Raw genomic sequence first — 20,641 nt, 5'->3', positions numbered from 1 at the left:
AAATAATTGTTAAAAAAGTAAATTTGTTAATATACTTTTCAAAATCAAGTGATTGCATTAGTGCTACTAGTTATTTTTATTTATTTTTGGGTAAAGTATACAAATGGCCCATCGACTATATAATATTGTTTTGTCGAGTCACTCGACTATTAAAAGTTACAAAATAATCCTCTAATTATATGGTGTTGCTTTGTTGAGTTCCGGAGTTCCTCAACTATTAAGAGTTACAAAATAGTACTCGAATATTCAAATGTTCATATTCATCATTTTCTGTTAAAAATTTAACAATCGTTTAAGCTAGAAGTTAACCTGCTGACTGATATATGATAAAAGTTGATCTCAATCCGTTTCAATTGTATATTTTATCCTATAATCGAGAGACCATTTGTGTATTTTACCCTTTACTTTTTATGTATTTACCCTTTACTTTTTATGTAAATTAAAAAAGGCTTAATATAAAATAAGTGTCAGACTATGCATCGAAAAATATTTTAGTGCCTAAATTTTTCGCTAAAATAGGTATCTAACATTTTTTCGGTTATACTTTTAGGTGTCTATCGTTTATTTTTTTTAAAAAAAATTTTAACAATAAAATATTATTTTTAATCGGAAAAAAGGAAAAAAGTTATTTATTTATAAAAACCCAACTTTTTACTGAAATATAAAAAAAACCTAAAAAAATTAAAATCTCTCATTTCAAACTTTTACAAACCATTGTCGGCTATCTTCGACCACCATCGTCATTACCGAACGGCCACCCACCTATTGATCTTCCTTACTGTCACCCAAAATCACTAAATCTAAAATCCACATATCTAAATCCCTAATTTCCAATTTCAATTTCTTAACCCAAATGATTGCTGGCCATCGTCGTCGTAGCTAAATGGTTGGGTTTTGATCGAAATAGCATGGGTTCGAATAGTGGCGGTGGTGTGACTTATGGACGTCGTAATCGACAAATAACGACGACGGTTACTTAAAATCCGACGAATCTTTGAATACTTCTCCACGACAAACGGTAGCATATTACGACGAAAGGCTATCGAGGATTGACATCGATGACGATGACGATCATCATTGGCCGGCCGACGACTTTTGAAAGGAGACAAGGGGAAGGGAAAGGGGAGAGCAAGCTGGGACTGTTTGTTTATTTGTTTTTTACAAAAAAAAATATTTTTTAGAATAAATTATCAAAACGTGAATGTGTCACTTAACAAATATATTTAACGATAATTAATGTTTGGGACTTAAAATATACCGTTTAAAAACATTAGACATCTAATTTTAGTGGAAAAAATTATTTGAGCATTAAAATATTTTCAAAGAATAGTTTGGACATTTAATTTTGTATTAAACCTTAAAAAATGAGAACAAGAAACTGGGATACACGAAGAGGAAGAGCGCGTGGAGAAAGAATGAGAAGATTAAGGATTTGTATGCAACATAATAGAGGTGTCAGAGTCCGAGATGATTCGTAGTACAAATGTACAAGATATCTCATGGTCATCATCAAATGCCTCGTCACTTTCAGATACTCTCTTGCCCAATCACCCTTCACTTTCCACTTTTCAATGTCAAGTCCCCCATTTTATTTTATTTCTCCTTTTTGGGCTTACTTAATTTTTTTATTTTCAGATTGATCCTCCGTTCAATTTACTATAATAAAAAGTGTAGTTTAAGTCCCTTTAAAATTGTGAAGTTTTAAATAACACACTTCTAAAATAGATTTTGACCCTTCTAAAATGGTAAAACTCCCTTAAAAATTATAAAGTATAAACTAATGCAACGGTAAATTACACTTTTGACTAATCCTCCAATAGTTTTATGATTTTACCCTAATATGAATTGAAAAAGATTTAGATAATTTAGACATCGTATAGAAAAATATAGTAAATAAATTAAAAATAAAGTATACAAACAATCCCTTAACTATAAAATAATATTTTACTAAATTACTCGACTATTAAAAATTACAAAATAATTCTCCCATATTATTATTCTTAGAAAAATCAGCTCACGAATCATACCCAGGAAACCAAACTGCACGACAAAAATGGGGGTGCGTTTAACTACAAAGCCTAAGCTTTAAATAACAATGGTGACGAAGCTTCTCGCTTTCTTTCACAGGCAAGTTTCTCGTCCTCTTACCAGGAGGGAGCCTTACTTTCAATGGAGATCTTTTTCTTACACTATTGATCTCCCTTCTGAATGCCCTTCTTCTTCGGACCATTCTTTTATTCCAGTGCATTCGATTTCTTCGAACCCGTCTTTTTCTTCTGGGTTTTTGCAAGAACATCGATTATCTGAAGAAAGTCCACGCCTTGTTCTTTGTAAGTGGGATCAAAGGTGATCTTTTGTGCGATACCAAATTGGTTAGCCTTTATGGGACATTTGGGCATGTGGGGGTTGCCCGGTTGGTGTTCGATCGAATTCCTGAACCAGATTTTTATTCCTGGAAAGTGATGATCAGGTGGTATTTTTTTGAACGATTTGTATACGGAGATTATTAGGTTTTATGCTTGTATGAGAATGGGTGTTGGATCGTGTGATAATGTCTTTTCGATCGTGTTAAGGGCTTGTTACGAATTGCAGGATATCGATGAAGGGAGGAAAGTACATTGCGAAATCATCAAGGTAGGGAATCCTGATAGTTTTGTTCAAACTGGTCTTGTTGATATGTAAGCTAAATGTAGACGAATCGAATGTTCGCGGAAGGTTTTCGGTGAAATTCTTTATAGAGATGTGGTTTCTTGGACTAGGATGCTTGCAGCGTTTGTACAGAATGATTGCTCTAAAGAAGCATTGGTTTTGTTAAATAGGATGAGAGAAACAATGGTTGAGAGCAATCATTTCACGTTAGTGAGCTTAGTTACTGCTTGTGGAAAGTTGGGGGCTTTGCATCAGAGGAAATGGGTGCATGGATATGCTATTAAGACTGGTATCAAACTTAATTCCTACTTGGTGACTGCTGTTATAGACATGTATGCTAAGTGCGGTAGTCTACGCGATGCTCGTTCTGTATTCGACAAACTTTCTTCTGTTGATCTTGTATCGTGGACTGCAATGATTGCTGGATATTCTTAGAGCGGATTTCCTGAAGAGGCTTTGAAGTTGTTTGTCGATAAGAAAAGATTTGGGATATTCCCCAATGCTGTTACCATTTCAAGTTTGCTTTCAGCATGTGCGCAGTTGAGCAATTTGAGCATCGGAAGGTTAGTTCATTCTTTGGGGATTCAGCTTGGAGTTATCGAGTCAACTGTGTGGTAAACGCTCTAGTGGACATGTATGCGAAGTGTGGAGCGATTAGAGAAGCTAGGTACATATTTGAGACTGTCTCGGATAAAAATTTAATTGCCTGGAACACGATCATCTCTGGTTACTCACAAAATGGGTTTGCATATGATGCACTCGAAGTGTTTCATCAAATGAGGTCGAAATCGGTGTCACCTGATTCTGTTACACTGGTTAGCATCTTGTCAGCCTGTGCTTCACTTGGTGCTCTCCAAGTCGGTTCTTCACTTCATGCTTACTCTATAAAAGCCGGCCTCCTATCGTCTAGCGTTCATGTTGGCACCACGCTTTTGAACTTCTACGCCAAATGTGGGGATTCTAAATCCGCTCGTGTTGTGTTCGACAGTATGGGAGAGAAAACACTGTCACGTGGAGTGCATGATCGGTGGTTATGGAATTCAAGGGGACAGCAGTGGTTCTCTTGCACTTTTCAGTGATATGATTAAGGAAAACCTGGAGCCAAATGAAGTAATCTTCACAACGATTTTATCTGCATGTAGCCATACGGGGCGGCTCGGGGAAGGATGGAAATGTTTTAATTCAATGTGCAATGACTACAACTTTGTTCCTTCTGTGAAGCACTATGCATGCATGGTTGATATGCTGGCCCGTGCCGGACGGCTTGAAGAAGCCTTTGATTTTATCGAAAAATTGCCTTTTAAACCAGATGTTCGTTTGTTTGGAGCTTTTCTTCACGGATGTGGACTCCATTCGAGATTCGATCTCGGAGAAGCGGCTATCAAGAAAATGCTCAATCTGCATCCGGATAAGGCTTGTTACTACGTGCTTATTTCTAACTTGTATGCCTCGGACGGGAGATGGGCTCAGGTTAATCAGGTAAGAGAATTGATGAAGCAGAGGATTGAGCAAAGATCCTGGTTGTAGCATAACGGAGACGGAAACTAATAACACCTTGGTCGGGTCTTCTCTCAATGAACTCTTATTCAAGTTAACACCTCCACATAATTCAAAGTTAGATTATAATTTCCCATGCATCCCCGACTGAAAAATTACACTGAAAATGAAAGTGAGAAGCGAAAAAGGAAATTCGAGATCGAAAATAATTTAGGATTTAGAATGAAATTAAGGATTGTGTTGCAATTTTTAAAAGTTAGGAGACCTAAATGCAAGTGTCTGAAATGTTCAGTGACCCTATTACAAACGTACTAACCACAATGTAACGGCGGGGATCATATTACAAATAGACTAAATGTTAGAGGATTGTATTGTAAGTTTTAAAAGTTGAGGAACCTAAAGGAAAGTTTTAAAAAAGTTCAGTGACCATTATTATGCTTTACCCTTAAACAAAATACACGTAAAATTGAAATCTTGTCCCCCAAACTTTGTGCAGAATTGAGTCATAAAAGGTGGAATACATGTAAATAACAATAAGACAGAACCTAAATCTGAGGTTGAATGCTTTAAATCAAATCCCACATCGGGATTGTTAATGAGAAAGGCTGTCGGCACATAAATTGCTGCTTTATTGAGTAGGCAGGAATATATATATATAAAGGCTAATCAAAAGCATCTACACTTAAACAACTAATTAAGGGTAGGTGGGTAACCATCTCGTATTTTATTTTAGGGTAAATTTCATCATATACCACCGAAACTTTAGACGTTGTATTGTTTATATCACTGAACTTTTAATTTTATCAACGATAGCACTTAACTTTGATTTTTTTTATTCACTGAACCGTTAAATCATTAACGAAACAATGACATAGCCGGCGTAGACACCTCACTAAAATGACATCATTTTGATATGGTTGTTATCGATTGAACGGTCTAGTAGTATAATTAAAACGAAAATCAAAATTCAGTGCTATAATTAACAAAATTAAAAGGTTAATAATATAAACGATACAACGATTAAAGTTCAGTAGTATATGGTGTAGTTTGTCCTTTATTTTAATAATAAAAATAGATGATATTCTACCTAAATTACTTAAAATTAAACAATTTAATTTTAAAATTTAAATTTATGATTAAACTTCTCACGAACAACAACGCGTTTTAACACTGAATTATTATGACAAACACATAAGTAAATGCTATGCTTGTCGGTGTTGATTAATCATATATGTTAAACCTAATTAATTAATTAATTAACAGTAATTGGACATCGATCTTGACAGCAAACGCTGTGTTTGATCCTCATAAGGTAGCTGTTTCCCATGATGGGTTCATGTTTTAAGGTGCGGTCTCCTACACTGACTATTTTCCAAAACAATGATGAATTATATATATATATATATATATAATTATTAAATTACGTTATTAATCATTAAAAATTTAAAACGATTATTAAATTATTGATTTGTTATAATAATTATTATATATTATAAAATAAAAATAATAGATTTTAATCGAATAAAATTTTGAAGAAATAAAATAATAATTTGGACGTGTTCGTGATGTTATTTTTCTAATGAAATAATATTAAAGATGATTATGACAAGGGTGGTGGGGTTTTTAATATTGATTTCTCAATATAAAATTTAGGAGTAAAATCTGATTGAAATAATGAAGTGGGACCCAAACTTAGATGTTGAGGGACCAGCTTTGTATACTGAAGACGAGACTGCAGCCGAATCAAATTGGCTCATCAAATGAACATCATGTATGTGGGAGTCTATCCAAATTGGTTACTTTAAGTGTAAGCAATATTTTGGGTAAAGTACTACACACATCTCTCGATTATAGGATATTGATTTATTATGTCAATTGATTATTAAAAGTTATAAAACAGTTCTTCAATTATGTAATGTTGCTTTGTGAAATTTCCGGACTATTAAAAGTTATAAAATAGTCACCTGACTATTCATTATGTTCTAAATTCGTCACTTTTTATTAAAAACTTGGCGGTTGTCTAAGTTGAACATTAGTGGTGACTGAGATATGATAGTCGTTAGAGATTCTATAATTATATTTATCATATCATAATCAGCAGGTTAACGTTCAGATCATAATATCGTCAATTTTTTAACGGGAAATGATGAGTTTGTAACATAATGAATAGTCGAGTGACCATTTTGTAACTTTTAATAGTGGAAGGACTCAACAATGTAATACTCTATAATTTGAGGACTATTTTATAACTTTTAATAGTTGGGGGACTTAATAAAGCAATACCATATAGTCAAGAGAACATTTGTGTACTTTACCTAATATCTTTTTGGGTAAACTATCTATTTAGTCACCCACTGTTACTGAATTTTTGTTTTAATCATTAATTAACCCTAATATCATTTTTGTTTTAAACTACCTATATTCATGACATTGTATTTTTTTAAATTATTATTTAAAGTTGGCATGACATTGTTTTATGGTGACACGTTAACATCACACTTAGTAATATGTCTTAAACCAAAATAAAATATGAACTAAGAACTCATGCAATTAGGTTTAAATTAAAATAAAATTGAATCTAAAACTTCAACGATAAATTTCAACCATGGTTAATTATGCTAAAGTTTTATTGGATATTTAAAATAATTTTTATTTTTATGCAATAATTAAAATTATAATAATAAATTATTAAATTCCAATTATCAATTGATCTAGAACATTAGATATCTCAAATTATGTATTAAATTTAAATTAGATTGATCGAACAATTTGGTGTCATTTATCAAACCAAAAGAGCAAGAGATATTAATAATCATAAAATTAAAGATAGGTAAACTCAATTTCAAATATGCAAAGAGTATATGTACCGAAAGAAAATTAGTCCTTTTTGTGTAACTTTTAATACTTTCATATTCGTTACCTTCTCTCTCTCGATTGATGGGACAAAAAGAAAGCTTTTCAAAAACTATGAGTGCCTTCCCCAACACTAAAACTAACACATACGCAGAACTCCAAAACCCTAGCTCTTCTTATTTCTCTCTCCGCGTTTCTTTTAGATTCTGTTTGGATGCTTTGAATCCTTTGATATATTCACCCTTTTGTTTGCTGATATGGAAGATAAAGAGGGGGGCAATCCGGGAGCTGAGTTTACATCGGAGTCGAGTTGGACACTTTCCGAGGGAGGACCTGACTCGGTGTCCAACGGCGTTTATTACTTCTTCGACAGGGAGAGTAGTATACTCAGTGAATTCGGCTGGGATCTAACGCCGGACCATGCCGATGAGTTTGGGCGGTTCACTGAACTAGATCGGCCTGACTTGGCGGGAAACTTTAGCGGCTCACAAAACTGCGCTGCAGCTGATGATGTTGCTCGTTGTTCAGTTTCGGGTACGGCTTCGAATCCGGGTGGGTCAGCTGATGTGTCGACGTCGAATCCGTCGGGGTATTCGAGCTCCAGCGAGGATCTGCCGGAGAAATCTTCTGGATCCGGCGGAAAACCGCCCGATATACCGTGAGTAGTACTAGTATGGTGATTAAACATCCTTCGCCAACGATGAAAATGAAGATAAAAGATCACCAAAAAATTTGTCTGTTTATTTATTTATTTATTTTTATTATTTCGAGGTCTGAGTCGAAATTACGTACAGATCCTGGTGGTTAAAATAACAGATTGTAGTACAAAGGGTACCATTTTCAGAGTCCGTACGTTATGAAACTGTAAAATTAAACAAATTGTTTCGTGCAAGTTGGGGAATAGGATAAGGTAGTCTCGTAATTTTTGTGAAACAATAGGTGCGATCAAGGGAATATAGGGGTGAAACCAAAAGGAACTTTTCGGCTATTAACGAAGTGGCCTTGAACGCCGTTACACCGCCGCTATTGCGGCGGGAATATGCCGTTCTTAGTTTTGTTTTACTTATTCTTCCTTGCTGGTTCTGTTTCAAGTTTTAGTCGGGTTAATATTAAGGCAAATAGCGGGAATATAGCTGGTAAAATCCCCCTTTCGGTAACGTTAATCATAGAGTTCAGATCATACTTCCTTCCATAGTTTTTTTTATGAAGTCTCTCTTTTGCTCTAAATTCATCCCGTCATGTAAAAGTGAAATGGGTATTGCAAATCATTCATTATATGCTATTTGAGTGCTACTTTTTTGGTGGGTTTCTCCATTGCTTTAGGAATATGTGAATGCAGTTAATATGTTATTGCATTTCATGTTATAAGAAAGTTGCTTGTTATTTACATGGCACGAAGTACCAGTATCTTTAATTCTTCACATTTAATTCTTTTTTCAAACGAAAGCTTTTAATGTTTAGGGATTCTCCTCTTCTTTTCGTTTTGATAATTGTAGGTGGGATATTTTTGTAGGAGTAAGGTGAGGAAGAAGGGGCTAAAACGAATACGGCAGCCACGTTTTGCATTTATGACCAAGAGTGAGGTTGATCATCTTGAAGACGGCTATCGATGGCGGAAATATGGACAAAAAGCTGTTAAAAGCAGTCCATTTCCTCGGTCTGTTGCTATTTCTCTATTATTGATGGTGATTTACCGAAAACTGACATTTTACCCACTTTTAGAACTGATTCAGTGCCATATTTCTGTTAAAAAATTAACAATATGCTGAAACATATGGTAAATTTTCCATATAATAATTTTGTGTATTAATCAGTTCTCTTCTCTTTGTCATAGGGGTAGTTTCTATCAGTATATTGAAAAAAGGGTGGAAAAATGAAATCAAAGGGTTATTATAAAGTAGAGTATATTCAACAACGTTAAATTTGGTTTTTAATTAGTTCATAAGTATGCCATTTTTAGCACCTAGGACGAAGCCATCAAGGATTTGGGACTGTGACCCTAAATTTTTTATATAATGGTACTTTAGATCTTTTTATTTTAAATATTAATTAAATAAAAAATCTTTTTTAATTTTTAGATCTTTATTCTTTTTATATAAAATAATCTAATTGATCCCAATGTTTAATTCCAGCCCCATCCTCGTTTAACATCTTAAAAATTGATTCTCTATTTTCTTAAAAGCACTAGTATGAATTTTTTACTGCATAAATATTTTGTTCAGCCATATTTATGTGAGAAAAAGCTTTACTTTGCATTATCTAAAGTGATCAAATTTATAAAGCAAAGTCCTTAATAAGGGAAGGGGTAGGGTTGTTTGGAACCGAATCTGAAATTTGTATTAGTTTAATTGACATAAATCTTTCAACACTCCCCTTATGGTTCAGTTGAGATTTCTTTTATCATGTAGCAAAAACCCTCAATAGAATCATTATGTTAGAGCGTAGTCAAATGATGAATTCATGCTTAAAATCATTAATGGAAGTAAAACTTCCAGATTGTATTGCAAATTTAAGCCATATATTGGCTCTCGCAGGAGCTATTATCGCTGTACAAACAACAAATGCACAGTGAAGAAGAGGGTGGAACGCTCTTCCGAAGATCCTACCATTGTCATTACTACATATGAAGGTCAACACTGTCATCACACTGTAGCATTCCCCAGAGGGGGACTCATCAGCCATGAAGCTGCCTTTGGTGGTCAATTGACACCGGCAGTCTCACAATTTTATAATCCAGGGCTACAGTTACATAGGGAAATTCCTCCGAGCATAACACGATCACAGTCAAAGGCACACGAAGCACCCACTGACGTAGGAGAATCTCGACCAGTGCCCAAACCCACCGCCTCAAAGTCCCCGACAGATGAAGGGTTACTCAGTGATATCGTCCCTCCCGGAATGCGTAACAGATGATCAGAAAGAAAATATGGTATGCACATCTTCCTTGGATTAAATCAAGTTAATTAATGTGGTTGTCCATTTGAATATGTGTGCTTTAAATGGAGGATTGCGGTATCATTTTTTTTAACTCAAATTAGGAGGAACAATCAGTACCAAAGTAGATCGATGCCAAAGGGAAAATATTGAAGTTATAAGGAAGATGCAAAGCTTAGTTATTGATGTGTAGTTCAACCTACCATAGCCATGATGGATGAGGCTTTCACATGTGTAGACCTTCTTAGCTATACTAGCTAGTGGACCACTGTGATTAATGTTTTGATATTCAACCCCACAAGCATGAGATATAGAAAGCTCTTTGATTGGTCAGTCTTAATCTATTGGAACAGAACTGTATCGGAGTACTAATAAATAGGATAGAATTGATCCTAAATGTTTATCGATATACTGGTATCTACAGTGATGTGGTAGGCCAGTCATCCTAGTGATTTCTTCGCTTGTTTCCACATCAAGAATAACGTCTGGACTCTGGTGCATAATTTTATCGGCTATTGTTCTTAGGGCGTTTGATGTTGCCGGCTTTCTTATGTTTATCAGGAATTTGGAAAGGCCTTTCTAGACATGGGTTTTGATTGATTAAATCAACTTTAGTGCTTGTGAAAAGATTGATTGATTATTGCAACTTTAGTGCCTGTGAAAATATTCTTAAGTACCTGTAGAATCATTTAGATTACGTTTTAGATGTTCCTTTGCCATTGGTAAAGTTGTATTCCAGTTGTTTTCATCGATCAATCACTTTAGACCTCGACTTATTCGTTTCATATTTTTTTAACACTCTAGTATGTATTTTTTATTATCTAACTAACATGGAATCAAGATATATTACCGTTCTCTTCTCTTTTTTTACTGTTGAGATTAGGAAGAAAATACTCTAACATAAAAGAAAAAAACTAAAGGGAATCTAAAAAACTGGGCTAAAAAATTAGGGGAAGATTTTAGGAGAATTTTCACAAATTTAAAATAAAGTTTAAAGATCTTACCCTGTTATAATATCATAAATTGATAATTAATAGTTAAGTGGTTAAAATGTTAATAATTTAAAAATTAAATAATTAAATTAAAAAATTGAAGTTAAAATATGGAAATAAGAGCAACATTAAATATCGTTGAGTGATGGAAAGTATAGTTTACCATTATGTGTCGTACTAACACATATTATATTGAATCTATTTGGTTTAAATTGCTGGCAGTATTGTAGTTACTATGCTTGACCTGGAAAGAGTCCACTTTTAGGGTTTCTCTGCATTCATTGTATACCTAGGGCCGTGGCTAGGGTGACGCGAACGCGCAGGGCCTTAAAAAAATGAGGCCTCAAAAAAAAATATATATAGTGGCGCTTATTTAATAAACGCCACTATAGATGGATCTATTACGACGTTTTTTTAAAAATGTCACTATTATTGCGGCTTTATTGATAACCGCCATTATAGATAGATCTATCGCGGCGTTTATCAAAAAACGCCACTATTGTTTCCCCGAAATCAAATATATCTAAAAAAAATAGGAGCCCTTTTATAAGAATTTGTACATGACCCTCGAAAACCCTATCACGGCCCTGTGTATACCGACCCTATAATTTTTTTAATATATATATATATATATAACTGGATTAGAGCTGTAATATAAGATTTTTTAAATTACTGAGGCCCAAGAATATTTACCAAATGTTTTTACTTTTCTTACATCTTTATTAAAATATCTTAATCATGTAAGAGTTCACAACATGTAATCATCTAGTCTCTGTGAAAAATTAATATAATATAAAATATTATCTAAAACTTTTAAGACTAATCAAATCGGATTAGAGCAGACAAGAGCATCCAATTTAATCTATGATGAATATGATAATCACTGAATTACTCTTCTCTAGTCACTTCAAAATACAGTATATTAACATCTTTTAACATTCAATCTTAGTATTACTTTCAGAACTAAATGCTCAACTGAATAAAATGTTCACGGTGGAGGATTAAATTGCGTTTAATCATATGTAGAGATGATAATTTAACCCGAAATCAAAGGGTTTAGACTCAATTTGATTCGATAAGATCGATTTTTTTATAAAAAAAAATTGGATTTGGTTTAGAATTTTTAAGGGGAGAGGTCAGATCGGGTCGAGTTCAAGTGGAGGATGGAAAAACGACCCGACCAAGAGATAATAATGTAATTTTTTTTAAAATATATTATTTTTAATTAAGTCTTTATTTTATATCTAGTCGGGTCAGATTTATACTCTAAAAATTTGAATCGAGTCAAAATCGATTAGAAAATATATCTTTTAGGTCAAATAGAATCGAAACAGATAGAAAATATATAATTTTCGGATATAATCAAATTCTAATGAAAGATTCATATTTTCAAGTGAAACTGATAAAAATCCAACCTTAATCCGATCATGCTAAGATGAACTATAGAACTTTCGGTTTTATATCATGTGGTGAAAAAACAAAAAGCACGTGACAATTTGCCGACAAAAGCCAAAAAAAAGAAAAAGGAAATAAGGTCTTTGTTGAGGCGACTAAAAGAGTAAAAGTGAGAAATAACTCTTAATATACTATTAAAAATATATTATTTAGTTTTATTATTATTTAAATAATAAAATTGGTAAAATTATAGAAATTATTATTATTTTATCGATTTTATTATTATTATACGTTTTATCGATTTTGTTATTTTTTCTATCGGTTTGATATTGTTAGATACTTTACTGTAAATATTAAAAAATATTGATGTTTTAAGTATAAATAATAATATTTTAAATAAATATTTTATCGATTTTATTATTTAAATAACAACAAAACCTATAATAACTTTTTAATTATATATTAAGAGTGCCGTACTGTAGAAGTTGCAGTAAAAATAGAAGGAAAACTAAAATAGAAAAGTATTCAATAGTCATGACAAAATGATAATTATCTTGCTTGCGCTCTACCAGTTGAACTGGACGAACAATTCATATATATATATGATGCGGTTAAAAAGATAATATTTATTTAGAAATTTTTTTAATTTGTTGACAATGTGTTCTTAATAAGTTTAATTGTTCAAATTCGATTTTTTAAAAAAATATTTTTTTATCAAAAAAATCATTTATTTAGTTAATAATATATAAATACACCGGTGTGTACATGCCTAGGAATTTAGATTATATATGGGGTTTGCTGTTACCTTTTATGTTTTTCTCACTAAGAGTACAAAAAATAATAATGGTAATATCTACAGGCCTGTTATTGATTAATACAGACTGAAGAGCAAGCACGCAAGGCGTTTCTTTTAATGCAGATGGAAGTGGGTAATTTTCCAGTTTAACACAATTTCGTATAATAACACAAACTCAGCTTATAATGGCTATTGCTTCTGATCAGTTCACAATACTATGCCCACATTTATCTAATCTCAACCCATGACTTCTAATCTATGCATCTGAATATTTTTTAATTAATTATTGGTATCAAATCTATTGGCCGATTAATCTAGATCAGATACTGCAAGATAGCACGACTCTCCCAAGCCAGTATATTCACAAACACCAGGATTCAAATCTTTGATATTGCTTAAAATCATTATCAACATAATATCTACGTTATATATATATATATATATATATATATATATATATATATATATATATATATATATATATATATTTACTGAGATTTTATGTTTAAACTTGCATATGATGGAATTTACCTTGTAGTAAAATGAAAACAAGTTTGAAGCAAGAGAATATGTTGGGGGGGGGGGTAAATTCACTCGGCTATGCTCTCTGAAACCTCTTGCATCATGAGGAACCTATGCCCAAAAGTTTGTTCCCTTAGAAAAAATCAAACCCAGATTGCAAGTGTCACGTGCCGAGACTTAATCCGGGTGCAGAACCATCGGTCGGACACCGATACAGGCGGCCGGTGACCCCAAGTCGTGTTTCGAGTCTACCAAGCCATGAATCCAGCAGCATTCCCTGCTGCATCTTCCTCGACCGGAGCAGGAAGGTTTAGGTCAATTAGAGCCGGAATCTCGGTTGAGTCTTGTTTGATCACCAATGTTCTGTCATCCGAGCCTCCTCCGACGAAATGCGACCTTTTATGACCTCCCAAGGCTTGGCCAGACTTGAAAACCCTGAAGCAAAATGGACACTCGTGGCCCTTGTTCTTCTTTGAACCCGATATTTTCTCGGCATTGCTGGATGAACCTTTAGCAACACCAAGGCTCTTAGACTTGGTAACTTTGTTATGACTAATCGGAGCCGTAAACGAATCGCTGGCTAAGCTATTTTCACGACTCTCGTGTATCGACTCTGTGCAGTCTTTCGCCTTCTTATGGCTAGCTCGGTGTCCTCCTAGGGCCCTATGTGAATCAAAGGTCTTGTTACAGGTTAAGCACTCGTATTTGCCTCCCTTTTGAGGACTGTAATAAACATTATTTCCATTTCTTCTTAAATCATACTTGAATTTGCTTTTAAACCCTGTTCCAGACGCCATTTTAGGTTTCTTGGACTCGAAGTTATCGCGAAACTCATCTACGGAATCGTCCGATTCCACCTTCTTCGGTCCATTTCTGAAATACCCTGAATCAGAATTCTCTGAAGAATAACAAGTTTCAGCAGATTGCTTCAACTTGTTCTTGCTGGAAACACATTTCATGGCATTCTTAACGGTGATCCTCACATCGATCGACGATGATTTATCTTCCAACGAGAGCAAGTTGTTGTCCGAAGAATCGGCAACCGAATTTGGACCTTTCTTACAACAGGAATCCCTCGACAACATCATCAAACACATCGCCACCTCCTCCTGCTCTTGCACTATCTCCGAAACAGATGAAGAACCATTCCCCAAATTGTCCGAATTATTCGACTGAACACCTATCGTCTTATACTTAACCCTCTTCGATCGCCTCCGACTCGGAGTCGACGTCTCGGTGTCGGATTGACTATCTATAATCAGCTTATGTTTGTCGCCGTTGCCGAAATGATAAGCTCTCTCCTTGTCGGAATGGCAGGACATGTGACCGCAAAGAGCTTTCATGGATCTAAAACCCTTACCACATTCTTTACAAATCATCCCTTTAAACGAAGAGCCATTGCTCGAATCCGAGAACCTCTTGGTTTTCCTGGGATTTTCCCTCAAACCAGCAAATCTCTTGAGCTTGTTCAAGGGGAACTCAGCCGATTCTTCCTCAGTTTCTGCAGAATTCTCGTTGTTCATATGAGTTCTTATGTGACCACCTAATGATTTCCCACAAGGGAACCTTTTGTTGCAAAATTTGCAAACGAACCTCTTTTCTTGGCTTTGTTCCATCAATGAATCAACGAAGCAGACGGAACAGAAAAGAAAGAAAAACAAAAACCCAGTAAAGAAGACAAGATCAGTAGCTCATTCCTTACCTCGAATCTTCAAAAGAATACTCCATTTTTCCTTGCTGTAAACAAGAAGCAGAGAAGATAAACAATTACAGATCGAGAAAATAAAAACAGATCATAACAATGGAGATGATAAGACAATACCCAAGAGCTGTGATGTGACAGTTCGTCGTTTTAAGTACAACGAAGAGATCCAAATTCAATTCTTTTTATCACTCTTGATTGTCGAAACGGATTAAAAGTAAAATTAAAAAATAGGGTTTTTCATTTTTGGAACTGAAGAATATCAAAAGGAAAGAGATGATGGGTCGCTAATGCTAATGATGGCGATGAACAGGTCTAGGAGAAGAACAATCAAAGCAAAAAACCATGACTATTTCTCATTGAGAAGTACATGCATGGAAGGCTAAAGATTAAAAAAAGGCAAGTAAACGAGATGCGCCACGTGTACTCTATCGAGAACAATTCGCTGCTGGATTCAACGATCATGATTTCTCCGGTTTGCTTCAACTTATTATAAATAGATAATGTATTTAAAACTATATATTTTTCATTTAATAATATAAATAAATAGATAAATTATCGATTTTGCCTCGTATATCTCGGTGATTAGATAATATCAGCAACCTTAAACTCCACTCCTCTCTGTCTATACATACATACATATATATATACATACATACATACTGTTTGATAATGAGTTAGGTTAGATCGGATTTTAAGTTAAGATGAATATGATTTGAGAATTATATTATTCATTTGATACTTAATCTAATATAGATTTAAAGAAGTTTTAACCGAATTAGGATATGATCCGAAATTTAAGATAAAAATTGAATCTAATTCGAATATAATTTTTACTTTTAATTGACAAAATAATATTTAATTAAAAAAATTAAAAAGAATGATATTATAACAATTAAGATTTGATTATACTATTAAAATAGCAACCTTATACATACTCCCACTTAGGGCTGACCAACGAAACCGATAAAATCGAAAAACCGACACGAACCGAGTAAAACGGTTTGGTTCGGTTTGGCATTATACGGTTTGGTTTAAAGTCTTCATTCTTTTGATTCGGTTCGATTCGGGTTTTTCATATGAAACCTATTTGTTCTATATTGAACCGAATAGGCAATTTTTTAAAAAAAATTTATAGTTTCAAATGATTTTTTCATTGAAAAACCGATAAACTGAACCGAAAAACTCGAACCGTTAAAAAAATCGAACCGAACCGAAAAAAAACGGTTTCGATTTTTTCAGTTTTTTAACCAATCGGTTTCAATTTAAATATTGAAAAAACGTTTATTTCGATTCGATTCAATTTTTGGTAAAAAACCGAACCGAACCAAACCGAATACACCCCTACTCCCACTAAAAGGGATGGATGATCATATGCATAAGTCAAGATGTTACATTTTGCCATTTTGGTTGCTCACCATGTGTGCGTTTGTTTGTTTTATCCTCTCATTTTTATCTTTAAATAAAAAATATTTAATATTTAAATTTAATATTTTTATTTCGACTTAGTCCATAATCAATTCTTGAATTATTGTTTATTTATAATCTTTATAATAGTATAAAATAGTAAAATTATATCCACTAATACGATCTTAAAATGTCATACCAATATTAACATGATCTAAAAAATATTTAGGACTGATATTATAAAAGATCTAAGAATCAAATGGTGAAAAGTTACCAAATTCAAATACTAAATGTTTAATTTAACCATGAAAAAGAAACCTGAAATAAAGAAAATACTTAATACAAAAATTAGTGTCCAAATTTACCGTATTTCTCATTTGGGTACCTAAACTTTTTCGGTCAATCTAGGTGTCTAACGTTTCTAATGTTACACTTTCAGGTGTCTCGATCGTAATGGACGTTAAATTCCGCCGTTAAATGACACGTGTCATCTATGTTGCACGTATACAGATACGGGACAGGGACGGAAAATGGTAATTTCAAAAAATTACAGGGTACGGGATAACAAGAGTACGATATATATATATATTTTAAAATTATAAATAGATATAAAAATCATAAACAAATTCAATACTTCATAGAAAAATTGGTGTAACACCCTAATTTAACTCTAATTAAAATCCTAACATTTGAGAAATTTTCCAAACCCCTAAATTAATTTTAGTGCCCAATTTGAAAAATACTAAAAAATGTTTCCAAATTCGAAATGCTTAGAAAGATCATGGATCAACTAGAAATTATACCAAAAATTATAAATCATACTTTCTCCACCCGCGACTTCTTCATTTTGTTTCTTTTCTTCCTTTTCAGAGAAACAGGGAGCTGAATCATCGGCTTAGGCTCATCATCTGCCCATCAGGACTTCCTCTTCTTGTTCCCACTGCCCGTCTCACCATTCCCGTTCTGTTTTTCGTTCGAATCCGAAGGAGGGTCCCAACGGCTCCTCCTCTGCCTTCGTCTAGTGGTTTCCTCTTCTCCACCCGAGCAAATCTTGTAGGTGGTAATTACTCTGAAAAAGTTCACGAAACGTCCCCATATAAGCTCTAACTGTCCCAGAATTTGATCAGTCGTACCCTACCACCGTGACACGTTCCCGATACATACTCCGACCGTCCTCATGCCCAAAACGTATCGGTACTTGAAACGATACTCTTTTGTCATCTCCGTTCTTCATAATTTGTCATGCTCATATATAATTTTAAAAATAATTGTCATGCTTAGGTAATTTTAAAAAAATTATATTTTTAAGCACTTAGTTTTCAAATAAGCATGCATCACCATGAACATGATTATTTTTTTGATGAAACCATGAACATGATTCATGCATAAGATAAGCGGCATATAGTTGACTAGTACAGGTTTTATTTTAATAAAACAACAATAAAATCGGACATATTCTAAGGACTAAAGACACATGTCATGTAATAACTCAATAGAACTCCAAACAGAATCTTAGAACTATAACAAATAAAAATGTGGTGCAAATGAAATTTGTATAATCGGTTTTATGCGCCTCTTTTGAGAATGGTCTATGCCACGGCCGGCATGTCCTTAAGCCATTGATCCAATGGCTTGCCGATGGAGTAGACGATGAACCCGATTTCCCTCAGCTTAGCTTCATCCACGACGTTCCGACCATCGAAGATGAATGCAGGCTTCCTCATGTTGTCGTAAATCCTTTGGTAATCGAGGGTTTTAAACTCGTCCCATTCCGTCAGAACGCAAACCCCGTGAGCGTCCTTTGTCGCTGCATAGGCATCCCAAACGACGTTGACTTGCTTGATGGAAGTAGGGCTCACCGGCTGGAGGTGAACCGGATGGTCCCAATCGAACTTCTTCATTGCAAGATCCCTCTGAATCTGCTCCTCGTTGACTTGAGGGTCGTAGATGCTCAGTAGAGCCTTGTCACCCAACAGCCCTTTGCACACGTCGATTGCTGGGGTCTCACGAGTGTCACCGGTATCCTTCTTGAAAGCGAACCCGAGAATGGCAATCTTCTTCCCTGAAACGGTGTTAAACATTGAAGAAACAATCCGGTTTACAAACCGAGTTTTCTGGTAGTCGTTGATCTTAATGACTTGTTTCCAGTAATTGGCAACCTCGGGAAGGCCATTGCATTCACAGATATAGACCAAATTCAGAATATCCTTTTGGAAACACGATCCACCGAAACCAACACTCGCATTCAAGAACTTGGGTCCGATCCTCGTGTCTTTCCCAACAGCATGCGACACTTGACTCACATCAGCACCAGTTGCCTCACACAACGCGGACATAGCATTAACCGAAGAGATTCTTTGTGCCAAGAAAGCATTGGCAGCAAGCTTTGATAACTCGGCAGACCAGAGGTTGGTGCATATGATCCGCTCCACAGGGACCCAATGCGCATACACATCCCTCAATGCTTCAATTGCCTTTTGACCTTCAGATGTCTCCCTGCCTCCTATAAGAACCCGATCAGGATTGAAAAGGTCCTGAATCGCAGTTCCCTCGGCAAGGAATTCCGGGTTCGAGAGAATCTGAAAATCAATGCCTTTGCTATTGTGGTTCAAAATTTTCTCAATCGCCTCTGCTGTTTTAACAGGAACAGTCGATTTCTCGACCACGATCTTGTTAGATTTCGATACATCGGCAATCATACGAGCAGCACTCTCCCAGTAAGTCAGATCAGCAGCTTTCCCAGCTCCGAGACCTTGCGTTTTCGTCGGGGTGTTAACCGAAACAAACACGATATCAGCCTCCGAAACATGCTTCTCGACATCGGTGCTAAAGAACAGATTCTTCCCCCCGCACTTCTTAACCACCTCGTCGAGTCCGGGCTCGTATATCGGAAGAACATCACTGTTCCAGGCAGCAATTCTCGAGACAGATATATCGACAACGGCCACTTCAATTTCAGGGCATTTCAATGCAATAACGGCCATCGTCGGCCCACCAACATAACCAGCACCAATACAACAAATCTTCACCATTTTCGATTATCCTACAAACATTAAAAAAAACACACCCAATTTCTTCTCAAATCATGGAGTGTTTAAAGAACAGCTCCCTAAGATACTACTAATTAAACATCGGAATTAGCAAATAATGATGTCGGCAGCAATAAAATAATTGTATCCATTTCTAAGTAAAACAAAACAAGACAAACATCGATGAAACTACTGATAGAAATCAGATCTATGGTTTCCAAAATGAAAAACAGGGAATTAAAACATCAGAGATCCGACATGTAAACCGACCAAAAACAATCAGTCAAATTTACTATTCATCTTTTAAAAAATTAAACTAAAACTTCAAGTAAAGTCATTTATCTTAGAGATCTGATAAAAAAAAAACAGATCCACCAACTAACAAATCCAAAAAGGAACACAATGGGGTCAAAACTATAGACCCGAAAGGAAGAAAGTTGTCAAGTGCAAAATCGAAGCCGAAAAGGGAAGAAAAGACGAAATTACCGTAGTGGGTCTTGAGTTGTTAGATCAAAGGGGAAAGAAAGAAACAAGATTTGGGTGAAGAAGGAGAACAGGGAAACGATTTTGAGGTGAAGGATGAGAATGACTGACGAGCCTTTATTTATAGTCACCTAAATTGCCTTGAAAACCCAGCATTGTTCTTTTTTAAAATATACTATAATTTTATATTATAATTCAATTTAGTCGTTCTATTATATATATATAGGATAAATTACATCGAAGAGTCACTGAATTACGTTTATATATATTTTGGTCATTAATTTTTTTGAAATTATAAAATAATCATTAAATTTGATTAAATTAAGATTTTTAATCAATGCATCACTTTTTAAAATTTAATTAAGATTAATACCAATAACAT

At 34.5% G+C, this 20,641-nt stretch overlaps 3 protein-coding genes and 1 pseudogene across 4 annotated transcripts; 2 read left to right on the top strand and 2 right to left on the bottom strand.

The window, feature by feature from the left end:
* The first annotated feature begins 2,089 nt into the window (after positions 1 to 2,089).
* LOC120184281 lies at positions 2,090 to 5,910 on the top strand (annotated as a pseudogene).
* Positions 5,911 to 7,071: 1,161 nt separating this feature from the next.
* Positions 7,072 to 10,517, top strand: LOC120184338 (probable WRKY transcription factor 57). 2 transcript variants are annotated; one of them, XM_039188834.1, is made up of 4 exons: positions 7,072 to 7,657; positions 8,513 to 8,656; positions 9,534 to 9,928; positions 10,038 to 10,517. In XM_039188834.1, exons 1-3 carry the CDS (start codon positions 7,257 to 7,259, stop codon positions 9,910 to 9,912), a joined length of 924 nt encoding a protein of 307 aa, XP_039044765.1. In that variant the 5' UTR covers positions 7,072 to 7,256; the 3' UTR covers positions 9,913 to 9,928; positions 10,038 to 10,517. The 2 variants fall into 2 exon arrangements, with proteins under 2 accessions (XP_039044765.1, XP_039044764.1); XM_039188833.1 differs by having other exon boundaries at positions 9,534 to 10,517.
* A 3,182-nt stretch (positions 10,518 to 13,699) lies between these two features.
* LOC120184298 (zinc finger protein ZAT4-like) lies at positions 13,700 to 15,544 on the bottom strand. The gene is made up of 2 exons (XM_039188800.1): positions 15,461 to 15,544; positions 13,700 to 15,375 (listed from the first exon to the last, which is right to left on the bottom strand). Exon 2 carries the CDS (start codon positions 15,252 to 15,254, stop codon positions 13,887 to 13,889), a length of 1,368 nt encoding a protein of 455 aa, XP_039044731.1. The 5' UTR covers positions 15,255 to 15,375; positions 15,461 to 15,544; the 3' UTR covers positions 13,700 to 13,886.
* Positions 15,545 to 18,149: 2,605 nt separating this feature from the next.
* LOC120184353 (UDP-glucose 6-dehydrogenase 1-like) lies at positions 18,150 to 20,371 on the bottom strand. The gene is made up of 2 exons (XM_039188846.1): positions 20,263 to 20,371; positions 18,150 to 19,790 (listed from the first exon to the last, which is right to left on the bottom strand). The coding sequence occupies exon 2, from the start codon at positions 19,777 to 19,779 to the stop codon at positions 18,337 to 18,339; it is 1,443 nt and encodes a 480-aa protein (XP_039044777.1). The 5' UTR covers positions 19,780 to 19,790; positions 20,263 to 20,371; the 3' UTR covers positions 18,150 to 18,336.
* Positions 20,372 to 20,641: the final 270 nt, after the last annotated feature.

Source organism: Hibiscus syriacus, unplaced genomic scaffold (genome assembly GCF_006381635.1).
Source record: "Hibiscus syriacus cultivar Baekdansim isolate YM2019G1 unplaced genomic scaffold, ASM638163v2 tig00112864_pilon, whole genome shotgun sequence".
Lineage (NCBI taxonomy): Eukaryota > Viridiplantae > Streptophyta > Magnoliopsida > Malvales > Malvaceae > Hibiscus > Hibiscus syriacus.
The sequence above is the reverse complement of the archived record's forward strand: the minus strand, read 5'-3'. Positions and strand labels throughout refer to the sequence as shown.